This window comes from Ambystoma mexicanum, chromosome 1p (genome assembly GCF_040938575.1).
Source record: "Ambystoma mexicanum isolate Mex_15411 chromosome 1p, UKY_AmexF1_1, whole genome shotgun sequence".
NCBI classification, from domain to species: domain Eukaryota; kingdom Metazoa; phylum Chordata; class Amphibia; order Caudata; family Ambystomatidae; genus Ambystoma; species Ambystoma mexicanum.
The window spans coordinates 1,100,673,386-1,100,691,020 of record NC_090921.1 but is presented as its reverse complement, the minus strand read 5'-3'; the positions used below and the strand labels follow the sequence as shown (position 1 = coordinate 1,100,691,020).

Below are 17,635 nucleotides of genomic sequence, written 5' to 3'. Positions count from 1 at the left end.
CTTTCTTCTGAGGCGAAGGTCAATTGAACTACATTTGTTTATTTCACTTTAAGATGTGTTCACTTACTGTGCCTATATTCATGGGTGCCGGCTTTTGATTTTCACTATGGGGGCAAATTGTTCCCACAAAGAGTGAAGCGAAAGAGCCTCCCCAGTCAAAACAACACATTTTATAGCACATGTTGCAGCAGGAATAGGAAAACAGCCATATGATTTACAGGAAGGTATTTAGATATAACATCTCAGCACCAATCACCTAACCTGCTGAGTTGCCTTTGCAACACTCTTCTATAGGATCCCTGATTTTCCCACACCCAGCAAACAGTTTAGCCTGCTCAGCCCCACCAATCAAGGCTCAGGGGGTACATTAATGAGGCTTCCTTCTGATTTTGTAGTGAGCAGCACTAGATAAACCTAGTTATTATCTGCTTGGAGTTTATTTCTTTTGACAGTCAAAATAATCCTTATCTCCACAAAGTGAGTGCTCTCGGGCAAATCCTTTTACCACACAATGCCTTATCTGCTAAAATTAGAAGTCTCTAAAATGTGGAAAGGTTTTCTTCACAAATCAAAGTCTTAATGGGAAGGGCAAGGATGGGTAAAGAGTCCCTGAAAAAGTATTGCATGATTTAGTACAATAATTTTGATTTGTAGAAATGGTAGATATTACTGGATTGACACATTCATCTTTATTCTCCCGAAAGTGTTCATGACTATTTGTGTGTTTACTCCTGGGAAAATTGTTATGGTGATTTTTCAAAGAGGGCAAACGGGAAAACACTGATAAACACAGATTCTTGAAACACTCGAAAAACACCACTGGAAGTCAAATAAAAACATGAAACAATGAAAACAGGAATGCCTAAGCAGGAATCCCTAAGCATATGCAATGTTGAGACATTGTTAGCTGGTGGCATGGGGGTTTGTGCTGCACCTGCAGCGCGCTAAAAGCATTTCTGGTACTGTATGAGAGCAGATAGTTTTTACCACAGCAAGCATACCATGCACAGGAGAGTAGTCATTGGCAAAACATATCACCACAAGGTGGAGGACATGTGGAAAGAATGTAGCATGCATTCTGTTCCTCAACTTTAGTTTAGCAAAGACATTGGTGTTATGGGTTTCATTACGAGTTCGGCATAGTGGGAAAAATCAGCAGTAATGTGCTGGTAACTCCTTTACCACTGCATTACTGCATCATTATCACACCGACGAATTACAGGTTTGGCAGTGAGGTGGAGAAAAAAACCTCCAGAAAAATGCTGGTGGTAATTCCGCCACCTTACCCCCAAAATGCACCCATTTCAGAGGGATTACCACCATTGGTAATAACACCCATGGTAATACCGCCAATATCCCCATGCGCTCCATCAATGGGGACTAACATCAACAAATCACCACTTGTAATCTGGCTGTAATACCGCCAGACCAAGTGGCGGTAATGGTCATTACAATTGTTGGTGTCTCACGGATGTATTGCCAAGATACCACCAAATTTGAGGCTCATTGTACAGTGCTATTTGCTGGGGCCTTATGCACTCTAACACCACCTGCTCCACTTTGTCCCAGGTGTCTGCTTCTGTGTAGATCCTACCATCAAATTATTATATACACAAAGATGAAGTTAGTGGACAGCATGCAGCTCCCAATATAACTGTTCTTGATCGCCATTAGAGGGGAATGTGACCCAATCGAATGGTACAGCCGTGTAATCAGTACTTTGCCTACTTGTCCATGTACCCAAAGTGAAATGGACGCTCCCACCTACTGACCTGTCTAGTCCTTTCTCAATACAAGAACTACTGCATTATTCAATGTACATACAGCCTTAGATGAAAAGTAAGTCGGTTGAGAGTTTGCCAGAGGGCACCAGGACTTGAAATCAGCTCTCTCAAACCTTTGTTTGAAACAAAGGTGTATGGCAAAAGGTCTCCTGACAACATTATCATCAATTTAGAACTGAGCAGCTATACTCATGGATGGTTATGATCATATTTCTAACTGCATTAGAATGAGTGGATGAGGTTGGGCCGACGTATATACATTGTTGCCCTACTTGTATTTTGGGGGTGTAGTCAATGTACTCGACAATATCATCATCATCATCATCATCATCATCAGCACCCCCATCATCATCACTACTATCATATCATTGAAATAAGAGGCGATAGGAGTGGAAGGGGTTAGAGATGCTGTGGGTGAACTAAGCTAAGAATCATTCTGCACCTCTAACATGGGCAATTGAGCACAGCTCTGTTGCCATGGGCCCTGACCTACTGCTGACAGCAGTCTCTTCAGCTGTCCCCTCAATAGGCCCCTGCAGAACGTGGATGTATATACTGGTCTATGTCAACCAGGAGCTTGAGATACATACCCACTTCCAGATTCTGGCCTTCTGGAAGTTTGGGTTCGGGCTGGTTCTATTCAAGTGGCGGTAACAACTAAGCCAGAGACTACTTTGGAAGGGCTAGTAGCAGTCCCACAAGTTAGGTTTGAATGGTTGCCGTACTGTTTGTAGCAGTTATGGATATGCAACTTGTGGATAATGACTGATGTTGTACCATGTTACTATCGAAGAATTGAGCATCCCCAGCAATTTCAGCAACTACTGTTTCTGCAGAGAACTAAACAACACTCCCATAGCCCCTTCATTTCCCCCTTTTATGTTTGGCCACTGACTCTGAGGAAATCTTAATTGGTGGATGTTGAATAAACTTCCTTTTCACCCCTACAAAATTCAAGCAGTTAATGTGTTGCATAACACACTCAGTTAACCTGCCACAATTGCCCGCCACCTGTGGTCACACCACCTCCAACAATTTTTCAAGAACCCCAATATATTTACTGTTCCCCAAAACAATTCAGCTGCTTGTTGTGTGAGTATGCCAGTCCAAACAAGCTGGCCCAGCGCAGTTCCTCATATTTCCTACTGCTCAGAGCTCAAGCAGGCTGTGTGCTGAACCACACTGCCAATCAACCTGCCCTTAATGCCCATTATCTGTGAAAATGACCTCCAACATTTTTTTCAACACCCCGTTTTTATATCTGTTCCCACAATACAATTCAACTGCTTGTTTAGTGTTTGACTTTGCCCTTTCAAACAAGCTGACCCAGTGCAGATTCCTCCTCCACCCTACTGATCAGTGTGCTCAAACAGGTGGGAAGCTGTGACACACAGCCAATGAACATGCCACAAATGCCGAGCCAAACTGTGATTGACATCAGCTCCAACATTTTGTACAGCTCACCCCATTTTTTCTCTTCCCCAAAACATTTCAACTGCTTGTCCTGTTTGTGAGGGCTCTGGTTCAAATCAGCTGGCACAGAACAAATTCCTCCACTGGCCTACTGCTCACTGCTAAATCATGTGGTGCCCTGCGTCACGCAGCCAATCAATCTGCCACAAATGCCTACCACCTGTGATTGCCACCTTCAACTGTTTTTTCAAGCACCCCTGCATTTTTTTTTGTTTCCCCAAAGTTGTTGCAAATAAAATCTATTCAAATCTATTCAAATGCTTGTTTATGAGTGTGTGTTCGATCAAGCAACTCCAGTGCATATAAACAAAGTAAATTGATAAGGTGCGTGCAGGGTTGGATTAGGGCATACAATTGTCTTGGGCACCAATGAAAAAGTGGCCCAAAGTTGCAAATCAAAATTCATTACTTTTGTGACAGACTGTTTGAGATAAAATATGATGCAAATTGTGCATTTTAAAGAATATTTATTCAGTAACACTGGTCAAAACTACTAGCCGCATGGACTTCCACCCTGACGATGAGCACCCCTTATTACTTTGGTTAGGCACAGAAAACCCCACAGTAAAAGGAGAGGTAGACCTTTTCTTCATTGGTTAAATAAACAAACAAACGTATTTTATAATGCCACCTCTGTGTCAGACTCCTTACTCCAGTACATCACAGCTCCCAAACGATAGTAACTGAATGTCCTCTCTCCCTCTGATCAGATGATGGAAGGGGACTTTGAACTAGCCACAGCTCCAACAAGAAAGTGGATTGGTGGCTTCCAAGCTTCCTGCTAGAATCCAAGTGGGACGACATAGCAGGGGAGATCCTCCCCTCTTTCTCTCCACTTGGTGGCAAAGATCACTCATGTCCACTCATGTCCTGACTCCTTAAGAGCAAAGAGCCTTTGCTAGTTTTTATATTACTTGGCACAATCCCTCTCTTCTAGGCAGGCTGCAACTAGTTATTTATAGGATCAGCGTGTTACAAAGCTTCCACTCACATGTCGGTGAAGTGTGAAAGCATTGGGATTACAAAGTGCCTCCTGGGTGTATCTGGAACTATTTGGCATTAGTCTTGAAGATAGCAATACTTCCCACACAATGTTCAGTTCATCTGGTTAGTCAAGGAGTGTGATGCACATTTAATAACTTTATTTCAAAAGAAAAAGATTTGGCAATAAACCTATTTCTCATCACACAACAATTTTCTGCTTTGGCAGAATATGGCTTTGGTTTATGTTTAAATTTATATATGCACTTTTGAATTGCAATGTAACATTTGTATCTGAAAAGAGACCAATGCATTTTCCAGCTTCCGGTTTGTCATTGAACTGTGCATTGCAAAAGTATACATGTCTCCACTTCATGGATTGCAGTGATTGTGTTATTGTGTTACAAACTCACTGAAATTGCAGTCAGCTCAGGTGTAATACTGATACCACTTTTTTTTTATCAATAGAGAACATTTAGAAAGTGTGCTTGATTAGGAGAGAACACTTTCCTAATAGCTGTCTTCACATTGTGTCACAAAATAAAAAAATAATATCAGGAGAATTCAACCTTGAAGATGGCATTCTTTCACAGTCATGTTGACAAACTGACATTCAGGAACATGAGCAAGCACTACATTGTGTAAGACCATTGTAAGACATCTAGCCATAGCTAACACACTCAGCTCATTTGATGACAATGTTTTGTCTTAGTCAAGTCAAATACAACAAATTAGAGCAAGGCTGGTTAGTTGTGCTAATCTTAATGAAACCTGCAGCACCAGTGGCTGATTGCTGATGATTTTAATATTAAGAGATTCTGTTACCTTTTGTGATAGTATTATTTTTGAGCCATACTCCCTTGAGAAGGTTTTGCTTCTCTGTGTTGGAAGACAGCCAAACACAAGACCAATGTTTTGATTCTTTCTCTTATCAGGACAGCTCCAGTGGTGTCTGCCGGTGTCTGCCGTGGTAGAATGAGGCCTGCAGCTGTCAACCTGCAACTTTCCAGGTAAGTTGAATCTGGGTGTTTTGCATTGTGTTGGTTTTAGAAAACTGAGCCTTGTTCCCCCTCCTAGGAAAGTTGAATCTGGTGTTTTGCATTCTGGTAACTGTGGCACTGCAAAAGGGTCTCTTTAGACTCCCTCCCTTCCTAGATCCCCCTTCAGGCGTGCCGTTCTCTGTTGTGTGTTACTTGTTCTCCCCCTGTGTCTTCCTTTGTTGTGACCCCGGCTTGCCCCCCACAGCGCATCCCAAGATGTGTGCCACAGGTCTGGGCATCTCTCTCTCTTCCCTCATTCCTGTCTCCTCCCTCCTATAGCTTTCGCACCCTCTATGATGCTCGCTGTTTCTCCCATCTTCTCTAACTGCTACTCCTATCCTAGCTCTCTTTCACTAAGTCTGGTAGGAAGAAGTTAAAAAGGGACATCCTGATCTCCAAACCCAGGCCTCCCTATCACTGATACCTGCACCAGCGCTTCCTCCAGACAGACCCTTACCGACATCCTCTTTGTAGTTCCCTCTCCAGGCCTGTGGACTCCCATATGATCTCTTCTCTCTCCCCTTTTTCCTCCTCTCCCATTCATGGTGGCACTCAGTGGGAGGTCTTCATGGCCCCTTTCCACCGCCCCAAGACCATCATTAATGTCTATCTGAATGGCACCGTCTTGGTCCAGGGCCCTCTGCCCAATCTCCTCCTTTTTGATAGTCGTTTCCCGCATCTTATCAACTTACTTCCTTCTCCTGCTACTCCTACCGGCTACTCTGTCACAAGTTTTGACACTCTCCTCCCTGATCGTTACAAGATCCTCTCCGAACCCAAAACCAACCGTCCACGAGGTGGGGTAGCTCTGATCTTTCCACAGTGGATCCCTGCTTGCGTCATTCCTATGCAGACCTACTCCTGCTTTGAATGCCTGGTCTGCAGGCTCTCTATCTCTCCTGGCCTCTCTCTTACTGTGGCCACCATTTACAGGCCACCTGGCCAGGTTGCCCTCTTCCTCTCTGAGTGGGCCGACCTCTCCGCCTCTCTCCTTGCCACTACCTGTCAACTTCTCCTCCTTGGAGACCTCAACATCCATCTGAATGCCTCTAATCCCTCCTCTGGGCTCTTTCGCAATCTCTGCGACTCACTCTATCTTTCTATTGTACCCTCTGGCCCCACACACTCGGCCGGACACACCCTGTATGTTCTCATCTCCTATGAAATCCTACTCTCAAACCCTCTCAACACTACTCGCTCTTGGAACGACTAGTTTCTTCTCTCTTGCCATCTGATGCTCTCTGTACCCCAGGTGAAGCAGACCCCAGCACTGCCACCCACCTTCTCGGCCATCCGGCCCATGATGCGTGTGTCAGTGGAGGCTTTCACCGCTACCTTCTCGCCTCCTCCTATGCCTGCGGTTGGCTTACACTCTGACACAGTCCTCTCTAACCTGCATCTCTCTATCACTAACATTCTTGATGTCCTTGGCCCTGTCATAAGGATCCGTTTGAAGCCCCCCTACAAGTGCAACTCTTGGTATGCCTCCGACCTCGCCACACTTAAATGAAGGTGTAGGGTGGCCGAGAGGAAGTAGAGGACATCAGGAGCATACTCTGACAAACTGGCATGTCACCTGCTTCAAAGGCAATACAGACTCTCTGTCCTGTCCAAGAAGAAAGCCTATATCCAAGCCTGCGTCTCTGCGGCGTTTAAGAACACAGCCAAACTCTTAAAAATCTGCAAGGAGCTGGCCAATCTGACTGCAGTCTCCACCTCTCCTGTTCCCTCGCAGGCCCTATGCACGCCATTGGCTTCTCACTTGACCACAAAAACATAGGACATCCTGTCCTCTCTCTCCTCTTCCTCTCCCTTTACCTCTCTCTGCCCCTCTCCGGCTGCCTCTCCCTCTCCCCCTCCGTTCTGTTCTTTCCCCATGTTCACTCCTGACAATGTTTCTAGACAAGTCCGATCTATGAAAGTATCGTCCAAGCAGGTGCTCCCTTGCTCCCTCAGAACCATCATCGACCACATCGACACCCTCGCTCCAGACTTGGACAATTTCTGCAATCACTCTTTTTCCACAGGAACCTTTCCCTACCCACAAAGCACTCCCTTGTGCACCCCTTCCTGAAGAAGCCATCTGCCGATCCTTCCTTTCAGGCAAACTACTGCCCAATCTCTATCACTCCTTACCTGGGCAAACTCCTGGAAAGGCTAGCCGTCTCCCAGCTTACTCTCCACAACAAATCTGTTGGTTGGCTCGATGACCATCAGTTTGGCTTTAGAGCAGCCAGAAGCACGGAAATTGCTCTCCTGAACACCTGTGAAGACCTGCTCTCAAATCTCAACTCTAGCCTTCTTTCTGTCCTCATTCCTTGATCTTTCCTCTGCTTTCGACGTGGTCAACCACACCATTCTGATCAATCATCTCTGTGACAAGCTGGGCATCACGGATCAGACCCTAGGCTGGTTGGCCTCCTTCCTCTCTGATTGACCCTCCCAGGTCCAACTAGGGTCCTTTCTCTCCACCACATCTCTCCCCACATGTTGTGTTCCCCAGGGCTCCAACCTCTTACCCTGGCTCTTCAACCTTTACTTGGCACCTATGGCCCATCTCATCTCCACCTTCTCTCCTAAATTTCAGTGTTACACGGATGACACTCAGCTCTCCTTCAGGCTACCCTCAGCCCCCATCTCTGCTCTCACTTGCTCATTCCTGACTGTCTATCCATGATCCAGGAATGGTGTGCCTCTATCTAAGCCTGAATGCCAGTAAGACTGAGATCCCTCTCATTGAGGCACCTGCTCCCGCTTTCCCTCTTTCACTCGGCCGCCCTCCTTGAGCCCTCAACCTGCACCTTCCTGTGAGGCAAAAAACCTTGGTGTCACCTACTACTCCACCTTGTCCTTCTCTCCTCACATCACGGACGTCTCTAAGAAGTCCCACTACCAGCTGCACATCCTAAAAGATATTCTTCCTTTTTTCGCTTTCCCCCAGAAGCTCACTGTCTCCAGAGCCCTGGTTCTCTCTAGGCTGGACTACTTCAACAGCCTCTTTCTAAATCTGCCTGCTTCTACTCTTCGACCCTCTGCAACTAATCCAGAACAGGACTTCAAGACTTGTCCTTGGCCTCAAGTCCATGGATCATATCTCTCCAGCCCTGAAATCTCTCCACTGGCTCCCAGTGTCTGCAAGGACCAAGTTCAAGACTGTCTGCATTGTCCACAAGCCTTTCCAGGGCCAGAGACCACACTACATCCAACTCTCTCTTCCTAAGCACTTTCCTTCTCAAGCCTTCCACTCATCCACCTCCAACTCTCTGAGGGTCAGACGCTTCTCCAGGCTGAGAGTGGGGGGTAGATCAGTCTCCTTGGCTGGTAACTCGCTCTGGAACAGCCTCCCTGCCTCTGAAACCTGAGCAGGACCACCTCAACTCAAGACCTTCCTTTTCGCTTCTGCTTTCTCGCTCTCTCTCCTCTGCTGACGTTCCTGTTTGCCCTAACTGGTTACCTGGCCTCCCTCTGAACCTTATGGGGTCCAGGCTCCTTCACGACCAGTAGCCCCATGCACTGCCTCCGGGCCTACTGCACACTAGGGACTGTATCTGCAACCCTACATTTCCCTGCATCCTTGCGGCGGCACTTTTTTGAGCTTTGCTATTACACTCTGCCTTTCCCTCCCCCTGGCACTTCTCCTCTCTCTTCCCCTTGGACTTGCACTATCTGAATGGCACAAGGCCTAGTAAGATCATTTGTTTTGTTCCCCTTTGTCTTCCCCTTCCTTGTCTTGTGGCGCCTAGAAACACTTATGTGCATGCACGTTACATATGACTCATCATATCATATCATATCTGAGTGCTGGAAAATGTATCATTTTACGAGTTGTTCTTTCAATGCAAGAACCACAGATTTTAAATATTTCTGTGGGCCTCTCTGCCATGACCAAGATGGAACTGCAGATATTTCTCTCCATTTCTCTGCTACATGCAAGCACCAGACATTCCATATTTCTCTCAGACTCCTGCCTAAGAAATAGTTGCACCCACACACATTCTCAAGGTCTCTCTGCTTCAACCACAAATATTTCCCTGCATCTCTCTGCTGTATGATAGCTGCAGACCTACAATTTATTTGATAATAGCCACCACTAAATGTTTACAGGCTGTGCCTACTTGCTAAATGTATTGAGGTATGGGATTAGGCTCCTCAACCCCTGATAACTGACCACCACCATGCAAGGCAAGCAAAGTGTGCCTTCATGCTGGAACAAGTGATTACACGGTTTGCTGCTGTCGCAGCCACACTTTCCACCAATGAACAAGACAACACTGAACGCTGTGCCAGATGTCACTGGGTGCGGTAGAGTCCCCCAGCTGGGAATTATGTTGGAAAATGGCCAGTATCTCTAGACATGCAAGCTGTTTTCACTGTATCACTTGGGGAAAGTGTTGAGTGTTTTAAAGGTTGATTTGTGTCACCAATGAATATGCTTACACAATGCAGTCATGTCCAGTGCACAATGCTCTCTTCTCTGGCCCCATTAAACACACATTTTCCAGAGTTTGCAAACAATTCTACACCCCTCTGCCTGCATCTTCCTTTGGTCAAGTGGAAGTACTGCCCCAACCCATGGGGAACACAGTGCAGTCATTGAAAGCAGTTTCCTGACCTTTATCGCATCTTGCCTCTTTGACAGGTAGGCCGGCACAATAACATCATTTCAGTCAGGCTTTTCCTCTGTCTCCTCTGGCAGCCATTTCCACTCATCCTGCCCCTCTCTTTTCATTCCCATATCTGAATCCAACCCTTCTCCTGGGTTGCATCTACATTCTAATGTACCCCCTGTTGCCCCACCTTCGCCTCAGGCCATTCTATCACCTCCTCTTTATCTGCCTGCTGTCCCTCCATCTCAGTCTCCTTGTTGTCTACCTTATGCCCCTCAATTGCCTCCTTTTTAGGTTCCAAATCAGCCTCATTGACTACCTTCTGTTTGTTCTCCTCACCATCAGCCTATCTCTGCAACTGCTACTCAATTGCTGACTCCACCACAGCCACTATATCCTCGAAAAGGACATCCAGCTGTTGTCACCACCTTGTCACCAGTTGAGTGAGCTCCCCAATGACTCCCCAGTGAGCCTGCACCCATTGCACATTCTGTGACAAATTGGATTGTGCTCCAGAGAAGCACAAGGATAAGCAGGAGTACAATTACCCACTCAACCCTCACACTTCTTCAATCCAAAACACAATACAATCATAAATGAAAAACAGGGACTGTGTAGAGATATACCTCCTTTGCCTTTTGTGGTAACGTGGGCCGAGAGAAGGCTATGTTCTTAAGAGGGGTGTAAGGGAAAACCAGTGGTGACATAAACAACACAGTATCACAGACTAAACTAAAGGGAATTTCCAATCAAGGTGCTATAAAAATATATATATACTTCAATCAAGACCACCATCTGCATGTAGAACGAGTAGCAAATACTGTATAAAAAACCACCCCAAAGGAAGAACGGAGAGGGTGCAACAGACTGGTGAAAGTAGCACTTTGAGGGGTTTTAGGCAAATCACTTGCCACAAAAAAGATATGTCTTGAATGAAAGCAGGAGAGATCATGACCTAACCAGTCTCTAGCGTCCAAATGGACCAAGGGGACAGTTCATAGTCAACAGCACAGGGATTGAGCTCTTGGTGGGCTGATGAAGTCAGACCTGCCGTCAAACATAGGTGTGAGAAGATCAAGATCAGTTTGGGCACGTTGGAGTGTGTTGGCCCTCGCAGCAAGCCGGTGTTGAGTAGGGGCGAATACAGTCACTCAGTGCGGTTGAAGGGTGTCTCTCAAGGATACACATCAGGGGTGGTCCCAGGAACGCTTCGCAGTTGGCCAGGCTGAGTTGGACTTTACCAGCTGGGACTAGTCAATGAGTGATGCTCCAGCGGTTCAAGTCGGTGGGCTTTGGACATTGAAGTGATGATCTTGAATGCATAAATGTGAGATTCATGAGGCAACAGTTCAAGAGCTAACTTGTTCGAGCCATGGCTGTAACCCCTGGTTAGAGTTGTCATGTGACTCTCCAGTGAATCAGTTTGGGTTCCCGCGTCAAGCAGTCACTTCGGGCATGGCAGGTGACAAGTTTTAGCTAGGACATGATGCAGAGCTGGTTCAATGTGCAAAAAAGTTCGATGTGGTGAAGGACTGTAGCAACCAGAACCAGGTTACATGTGGTGAACGCAGATTTGCCAGTTCAGTGCGGTTGAACAGGGAGCTTCGGCTGGTCTGGTCCCTGTTAGGCAGAATCGACTGCAGTACCCTTTGGGAACACTACAGGCAATTAGGACTACAAGTGTAAGCACAATTTCATCTTTGGTACAAGCCTGTACTACACAGTAAAGTGGTAGGAATGGCTGAGCAGCCAGACTTATCTCAAGAGTTTAAGTGAGCAGTAGAACAAGTTACACAAAGGACCAACACATGCAGTGATTCAAATATACACTTACTCAAGGTTTCTTGGTAAAATAATATACATTTATTTACTCAGTCAGTTAGAAAACATTACACTAGCATAAGCAGCTCAATATCACACACTAATAAACCACAAAAATACAACCGGTAAGTAAATGAACAAGTTTAGCTCCAATGAAGTGGGAACAAAATGGCACTGCAGATACTCATTAAAGGAGTAAAAAGGCAAGGTTATAAGAATAGACAGCCCAAATACATTCATAGGCAAAGCAAAGGGTTTCAGTTAAATACAACCAGCAATTCTTCTCAATAGGCCTGGGCCAAAGTCAATGGTTCAGAGTCTTTTGTATAGGATAGCACAGTTCTGGTAAATAACAGATAAGTCTTTGCCACAGAGTTTAGAAGAATTTGGCTAGGCAAAAATGTTGACGAATGTTTAGGGAAGGACAAACCTTCGTAGTTGAGGAAAGTTTCACGCACTTTCTCGATGGCCGAAAATATTTCCGGACCGCGTCTGCATAGTACCTTGTCAGTGAAGAAAGCTGTAGCTGAGGCAGTTGTTCCTGGCAGTTCGAGCACATCTCGCTGTTCCTGAGCTTTAGTTGTGGGGACAAGAAGGAGGATGCCGGGAGGTTCCTGCACTGCCCAGGGATGAGGCCAAAAGCTGTAGCAAGACGTCGGTTTAAGGTGTGAGTGCCTTAAAGTCCACAAGCTGATTTCCTTCCCTCTGGCTATCCGGTTTTCAACAGCACACTGATGAAAATTCAACCAGATAGGGATGATGTCCAGGTGGCTTGCGAGTTGGTTGTTCTCACCAAACTCAAGGGAAGAGGTTAATCTTGAAGGGCTTCTCTGTTGATGGAGTTTCAGGCAATTCAGACTTGCAGCAGGGCTTCACCGGTCGTCCAGGAGTTGCAGCGGTCCTCTTCCTTCAGCACGTCTTCGGTTCTTTCGTTCCATTGGTCGACTCTGCTTTCCAAGTCCCAGAGACCTGCTTTTAAAGGTTTTCCTCCATTCATTCCAGCCTCGCTGTCATTCACACAGCCAGCTGGCCAATCATGCCAAAGTGCATTCAAGTCTCCAAGGAGACTAAGCACAGGGAGTTTCAGGCCCCTCCCTCACATCCTGTCCAACCCAGACACTCAGGCGCCAGAGGAGGGCTTCAGCACTGAAGCCCGCCAAAGGCCAACGAACAAAGTGGCCAAACATGGCTTGGCGCGCAGAGACAAACATAAGAAGGACCTTTCCTAAAAGAAATGGAGAAAAAAGATGACCGGAGTCTGTTTTTACAGATAGGTCTTGGGCGCCATATTGAAAAACATGGCTGACCCGATTTTCGGGATAAATCATGGTAGTTTGATCTAATCCACTGCCACCAGCCATGTAAAGTAGGAAATGGTAACATTTTACTGTCACATGAGTGTTTTGACTCAGGGGAAGCTAGGCAACCCCTCCAGCACTCTATAGGAAGATAGTGTGTGCTGGGTCAGTAAATTTAAAGAGACTAGTAAAGTCAATTTAACTTCACATGCTCTGGGAGACGGTAGTCAGTCCCAGAGAAGGTATTTAAACCTTGGGAAATCTGAAAGACATCCCTGTGTCCCTGCACTGAAGGTGCTGTGTGACACATAGAAAAATATGATTCCTATGGAGTTGTGTTAAAACTCCATAACCAAAGAACACAAAAGTAAAACACACTGAAAATGAAAAGTTCAAAGCCCCAAAATATAGAAAAAGAGCTGGAGGGCTCTAAGGTAGAGCAAATTTAGCACATGGGTGAGAAATCTCCCTAACAGTCCCCTGGTTGCTATGAGACCCACTCAGGCAGACTCGAGAATGGGATGGTTCTGTGCAGGGTCTGCTCTCCCAGCTTAGGAGATTCCGGTGCAGAGAGGTAGGTCCTGATCCACAGCAGAGGTCACTCCAGATGTGCCCTGGGAGTGGGTAGGGAACAGATCTTCCTTCTGTCTTGGATGATTTCTTCTTCACCTAAGGCTGATGACTTTGGAAAGTACAATTTTCTGAACGGAAGTCCAGTGAGTTCTTCACAGTAAATCTGCAGCCTTAAATGATCCAAGTGGAAGCGAGAGAATGGGTAGAAAGAGAGGGGAACCCCTTCTTTTAAAGGCAAAAGTCCTCAGGTGATTGGACTAAAGTTAGCCTGCTTTAGTGGTCCAATCCCTGCTCTTGAACAAAGTGGACCTTGCCTTTTCGATGTCACACCCAAAGTGCTTTGCGCCAGAGGAAATGGAGAGGGGGCCAGTAAAGAGAGAGTGAGAGACAGCGAGAAACAAAATGGTGAAAGTCTCTTTCCAGTGACCAGAGACCTCCTGCCAATCATAACCGTACCCCTTCCCTTCTCACTAGGAGCAGAGGCCTTAAAAGATGCAGCACTTTCGTGTTAGGCTACTCATTTTGAACGGGTGTGCTCCTTTGGTTCCCGGGCAATGGACAGCTGCCTGTGGTGCAGCTGTCTCTGGCAGAGGGTTTTACCTGCCCTCACAAAGTGGTCAAAGAGGAGGCCCAGCCCTCCAGGTTCCTGTCCTACCATTTGGTAGGCTACACCTCGCATACCAGAATACACACAACCTTCCACAGCAGAGATGATTCACGGGAGCGGACACGTGCAATATCAATTGGGATTTGGCAGTCATGATAATAAGCAGCACCATGCACTATGCCTAAACTCAGGCATAGCTTAATTTTAGAGATGATCATGCCGCCATCAATGGCTACTTATGATCATTGTAGTTTTGGTACATGAGTGTATATCCTAAATGCCACCCATGTGTGGCTGAGACTTGTCTGTCACTGTCGCTGTCAAATGGGCATTTCTAACCTCTGAACCTGCACGGTGCCATGAGTAGAGAAGGCACGTGAATCAGGATACTGATGCAGCAGGACACACATACATACTATGTTTTCGGGATGGAGGTTATGAAAGGGAAATCTGATCAGCAGATTACCCTTTCAGAGATGGAATTACCTCATCATTTTATTATTTAAAACACATGTAAAAAACCAGGGCTTTGCACCCTGGCCTGATCGAAAGTCCTCCCACATTCTCCTCATGCAACTGCTGTTTATTTATCAGTTGTTCCCCATCTATATCCCGTCTACTTCCTCATAAAAAGTTCCAGCCTCAATCTTAATGGTTTATTCATACTCTCTAGCCCTATATATCGCCACAACATTGTCCTCATTTCAAAATGATATTCTCCCAAAGAAACCCAGTGGGACCTATTGATCCAGAGTAATTATGGGGAGGGGGGTGACTAAGTGAAAGAATGTCAGAAAGGTTTTCTTTGTTTACATTTTATTCATTTATTCAGCAGCATGAGGAAGTGCAAGCAAAGGGTTTGAAAACTCACAGCATGCCCCAAATGTTTTTACAAACGGTTTGTTTATTTTTTTTTTGGATGGGTTTAGAAAGGTTAAGGGTAGAGCTTAGTCGAAGAAATGGCAACGTTTTTCAAAAGAGTTTCTTTTTTGTCTTTTGGGTGGAAGGAAGAAATGTAATGGAAAGACAATTTAAAAAAAGCAACACAAAGGACATCACACATTCGTTCATAAGGGTTTCTTAAAGGGTGAGAAGGAATTTAAGGAACTACACAAAACTGGAACAATCTAAAATAAAATGTCACAAAAAGGGAATCAATGTAAAAAAAAGAAATTAATTTTGTGAATTGCTTTAGATTTTCTAGGGCTCTGATTTGCCTACAGAATCTCTCCCATAGGTTTGGTGGTTCTGATTGGCACAGCAAACTCTCACAGGTGAATTCAGGGACCATTAGAGGTTTTGGCTAAATAGCTCGAGAATTTGCTACATGGGATTCGGTTTGCCTTGTGAGTTCAGTGAGACAGAACTTTACCCTGCACAAGCCATTGGTCAGGCCTGTGGTTAGTGTGCATAGATCAAAAGACCCAGAAAGTTGGAAAATAATCATGCAATGTATTGTGGTCTTTTTATGCGTACTTCACTACCGTTTTCTGTTAATGATTGAATTCTTTGAAACATGTCTCCTGTTTTCTCAGCATCACCTGCCACTTGGTAACTGTGTTGCTGATCTGCCCTTAAGCTTCGAGTCTGCAGGATGTCTCCCCTTCCCAGTCTTATTCTATGAATCTGAATGCACTTCAGTTCATTTGGATATTCACTTTTTGGAAAACAGTTCGGCAATCTTATGTTCAGTTCTACGGTTTGCAAAGCTGAGCCAAGAGCTCTGCGGTCAAGCTGGCAATGCAGTGAAAACCCTTGCTTGATGTATTCACCTTTCAATCTGTGCAGTGAAGAATGTTTCTCATAGGCAACATGTTTCAATTCCCCCTCCTTATTATATGTGTTATGTGTGTAAGTTGATGACATATTTGTATTTGTATTTGTTCATATTTTGACTCAGTGTCTTAAATCTTTTCATCATGGCTCAGGATTGTAGTTGGATATCGGCCGCAGGTAGACAGTTGAAATAGTCCCATAGAATATGCTGACTACTAGGAGGTGGGAGGAGCAAGTGGAGAACACCCTAGACTTCCCCTTAGAGGAATGGATCTTCATTTTGGTGGAGATGATGTGAATGTAGGAGAAGAGGGTGTAGAGGAAAGAGCAGAGTACAATGATAGTGGGTGAGACAAATATTCACATTTCCTGGGTGTGTGTGTGTCAGCACAGGACAACCTGAGCAAGGGCTGGATTTCACAGAAGAAATGTTCAATTTCTTTATACTTGCAAAATGACCACAAGAATGCAAATGCTGTGTGGAACGAGGAATTCACAAGGCTGCAGGTCCAGCAGAGAGCAGCTAGCAAGAAGCAGGTCCTTGTGCTCATTATGACATTGTAACGCAGAGGCTGACAGATAGCCACGTGGCGATCATACACCATCACAGCAAGGAGAAGGCATTCCGTACATCCCAAAGCCGTTGAGAAGAACATCTGCATAGGACAGCCCAGGTATGAGATGGATTTATCTCCAGTCAAATAATTGTACACCATTTTAGGCACAATAGTTGTGGTGAAGCAGATGTCTATGAAGGAGAGGTGGCTGAGGAAGAAGTACATAGGGGTTTGGAGACCAGGATCAATTGTTCGAAGTAGAAGCAGGAGGAGGTTCCCGACAATGGTTACAAGGTAGATGGTCAGGAGCAGCACAGGGAGCACGACCTTCATCCAGGGGAGGTCAGAGAACACCATGAGCAGCAAATATGGTTCTGCTGTTAGGTTATTTGTAGCCATTCTGTTCCATCAGATTAATCTGTAGAAGAAAGCATAAAGAATATTGTGATATATTCTTCATAAATGGGAGGGTAACCTCATACTTATTTTAAATCGGGGTTGTCCAACTCCAGGCCTCGAGCCCTGGAATCATGAATGATTTTCAGGATATCCCTCATTAATATTCATGAGAAAAAATCTGCATACATTTAGAATAATTTATCTCATACATATTAATGAGCGGTATCCTGAAAATGTTTCCAGCCCTTGAGGCCTGGAGTTGGACAACCCTAGTATAAATGCAGATTTTAATTGCTCTGGTTTTATAAGAGGATCTTTCAGCCCACTGATACACATATAAATGTAATGGAAATATTGTGATAAGACTTCAATCTTGCCACTCAGCAAGAATGGACCATCATTAATGGCTATTTTGACCCTAAACCAAAGGTTGCATGACGTTGATTATTCCTGGCAGATGGTTTGAATTTGACTTTTGCCACTCAAAAAGCCAATCCTCTCTTTGAACTACTGCCGCCACCAGTTTTTTAACTTCTTAGGAATGCCCTGTTGAACGGCATAAAACAACATCAAGTGGTTAATTCTCAAAACACATACAACCACCACAGTCTTCATTTTTTTGGCTTCGGATATTAGGAGATATTCAATGTCAAAGGTTACATTTGAACATTGCCAGAGAAAGCTTTGACAATGACTGCTATGCTCATGTGGAATGAGCA

The 17,635-nt window shown here is 45.2% G+C and overlaps 1 protein-coding gene across 1 annotated transcript in view; it reads right to left on the bottom strand.

The window, feature by feature from the left end:
* Positions 1-16,916, bottom strand: part of LOC138526274 (olfactory receptor 2J3-like) — a 50,077-nt gene extending 33,161 nt beyond the window's left edge. Inside the window, 2 exon segments of the mRNA XM_069636852.1 lie at positions 16,149-16,344; positions 16,347-16,916. Of these exon segments, the coding sequence (XP_069492953.1) occupies positions 16,149-16,344; positions 16,347-16,916 (766 nt within the window).
* Between the last annotated feature and the right edge of the window lie 719 nt (positions 16,917-17,635).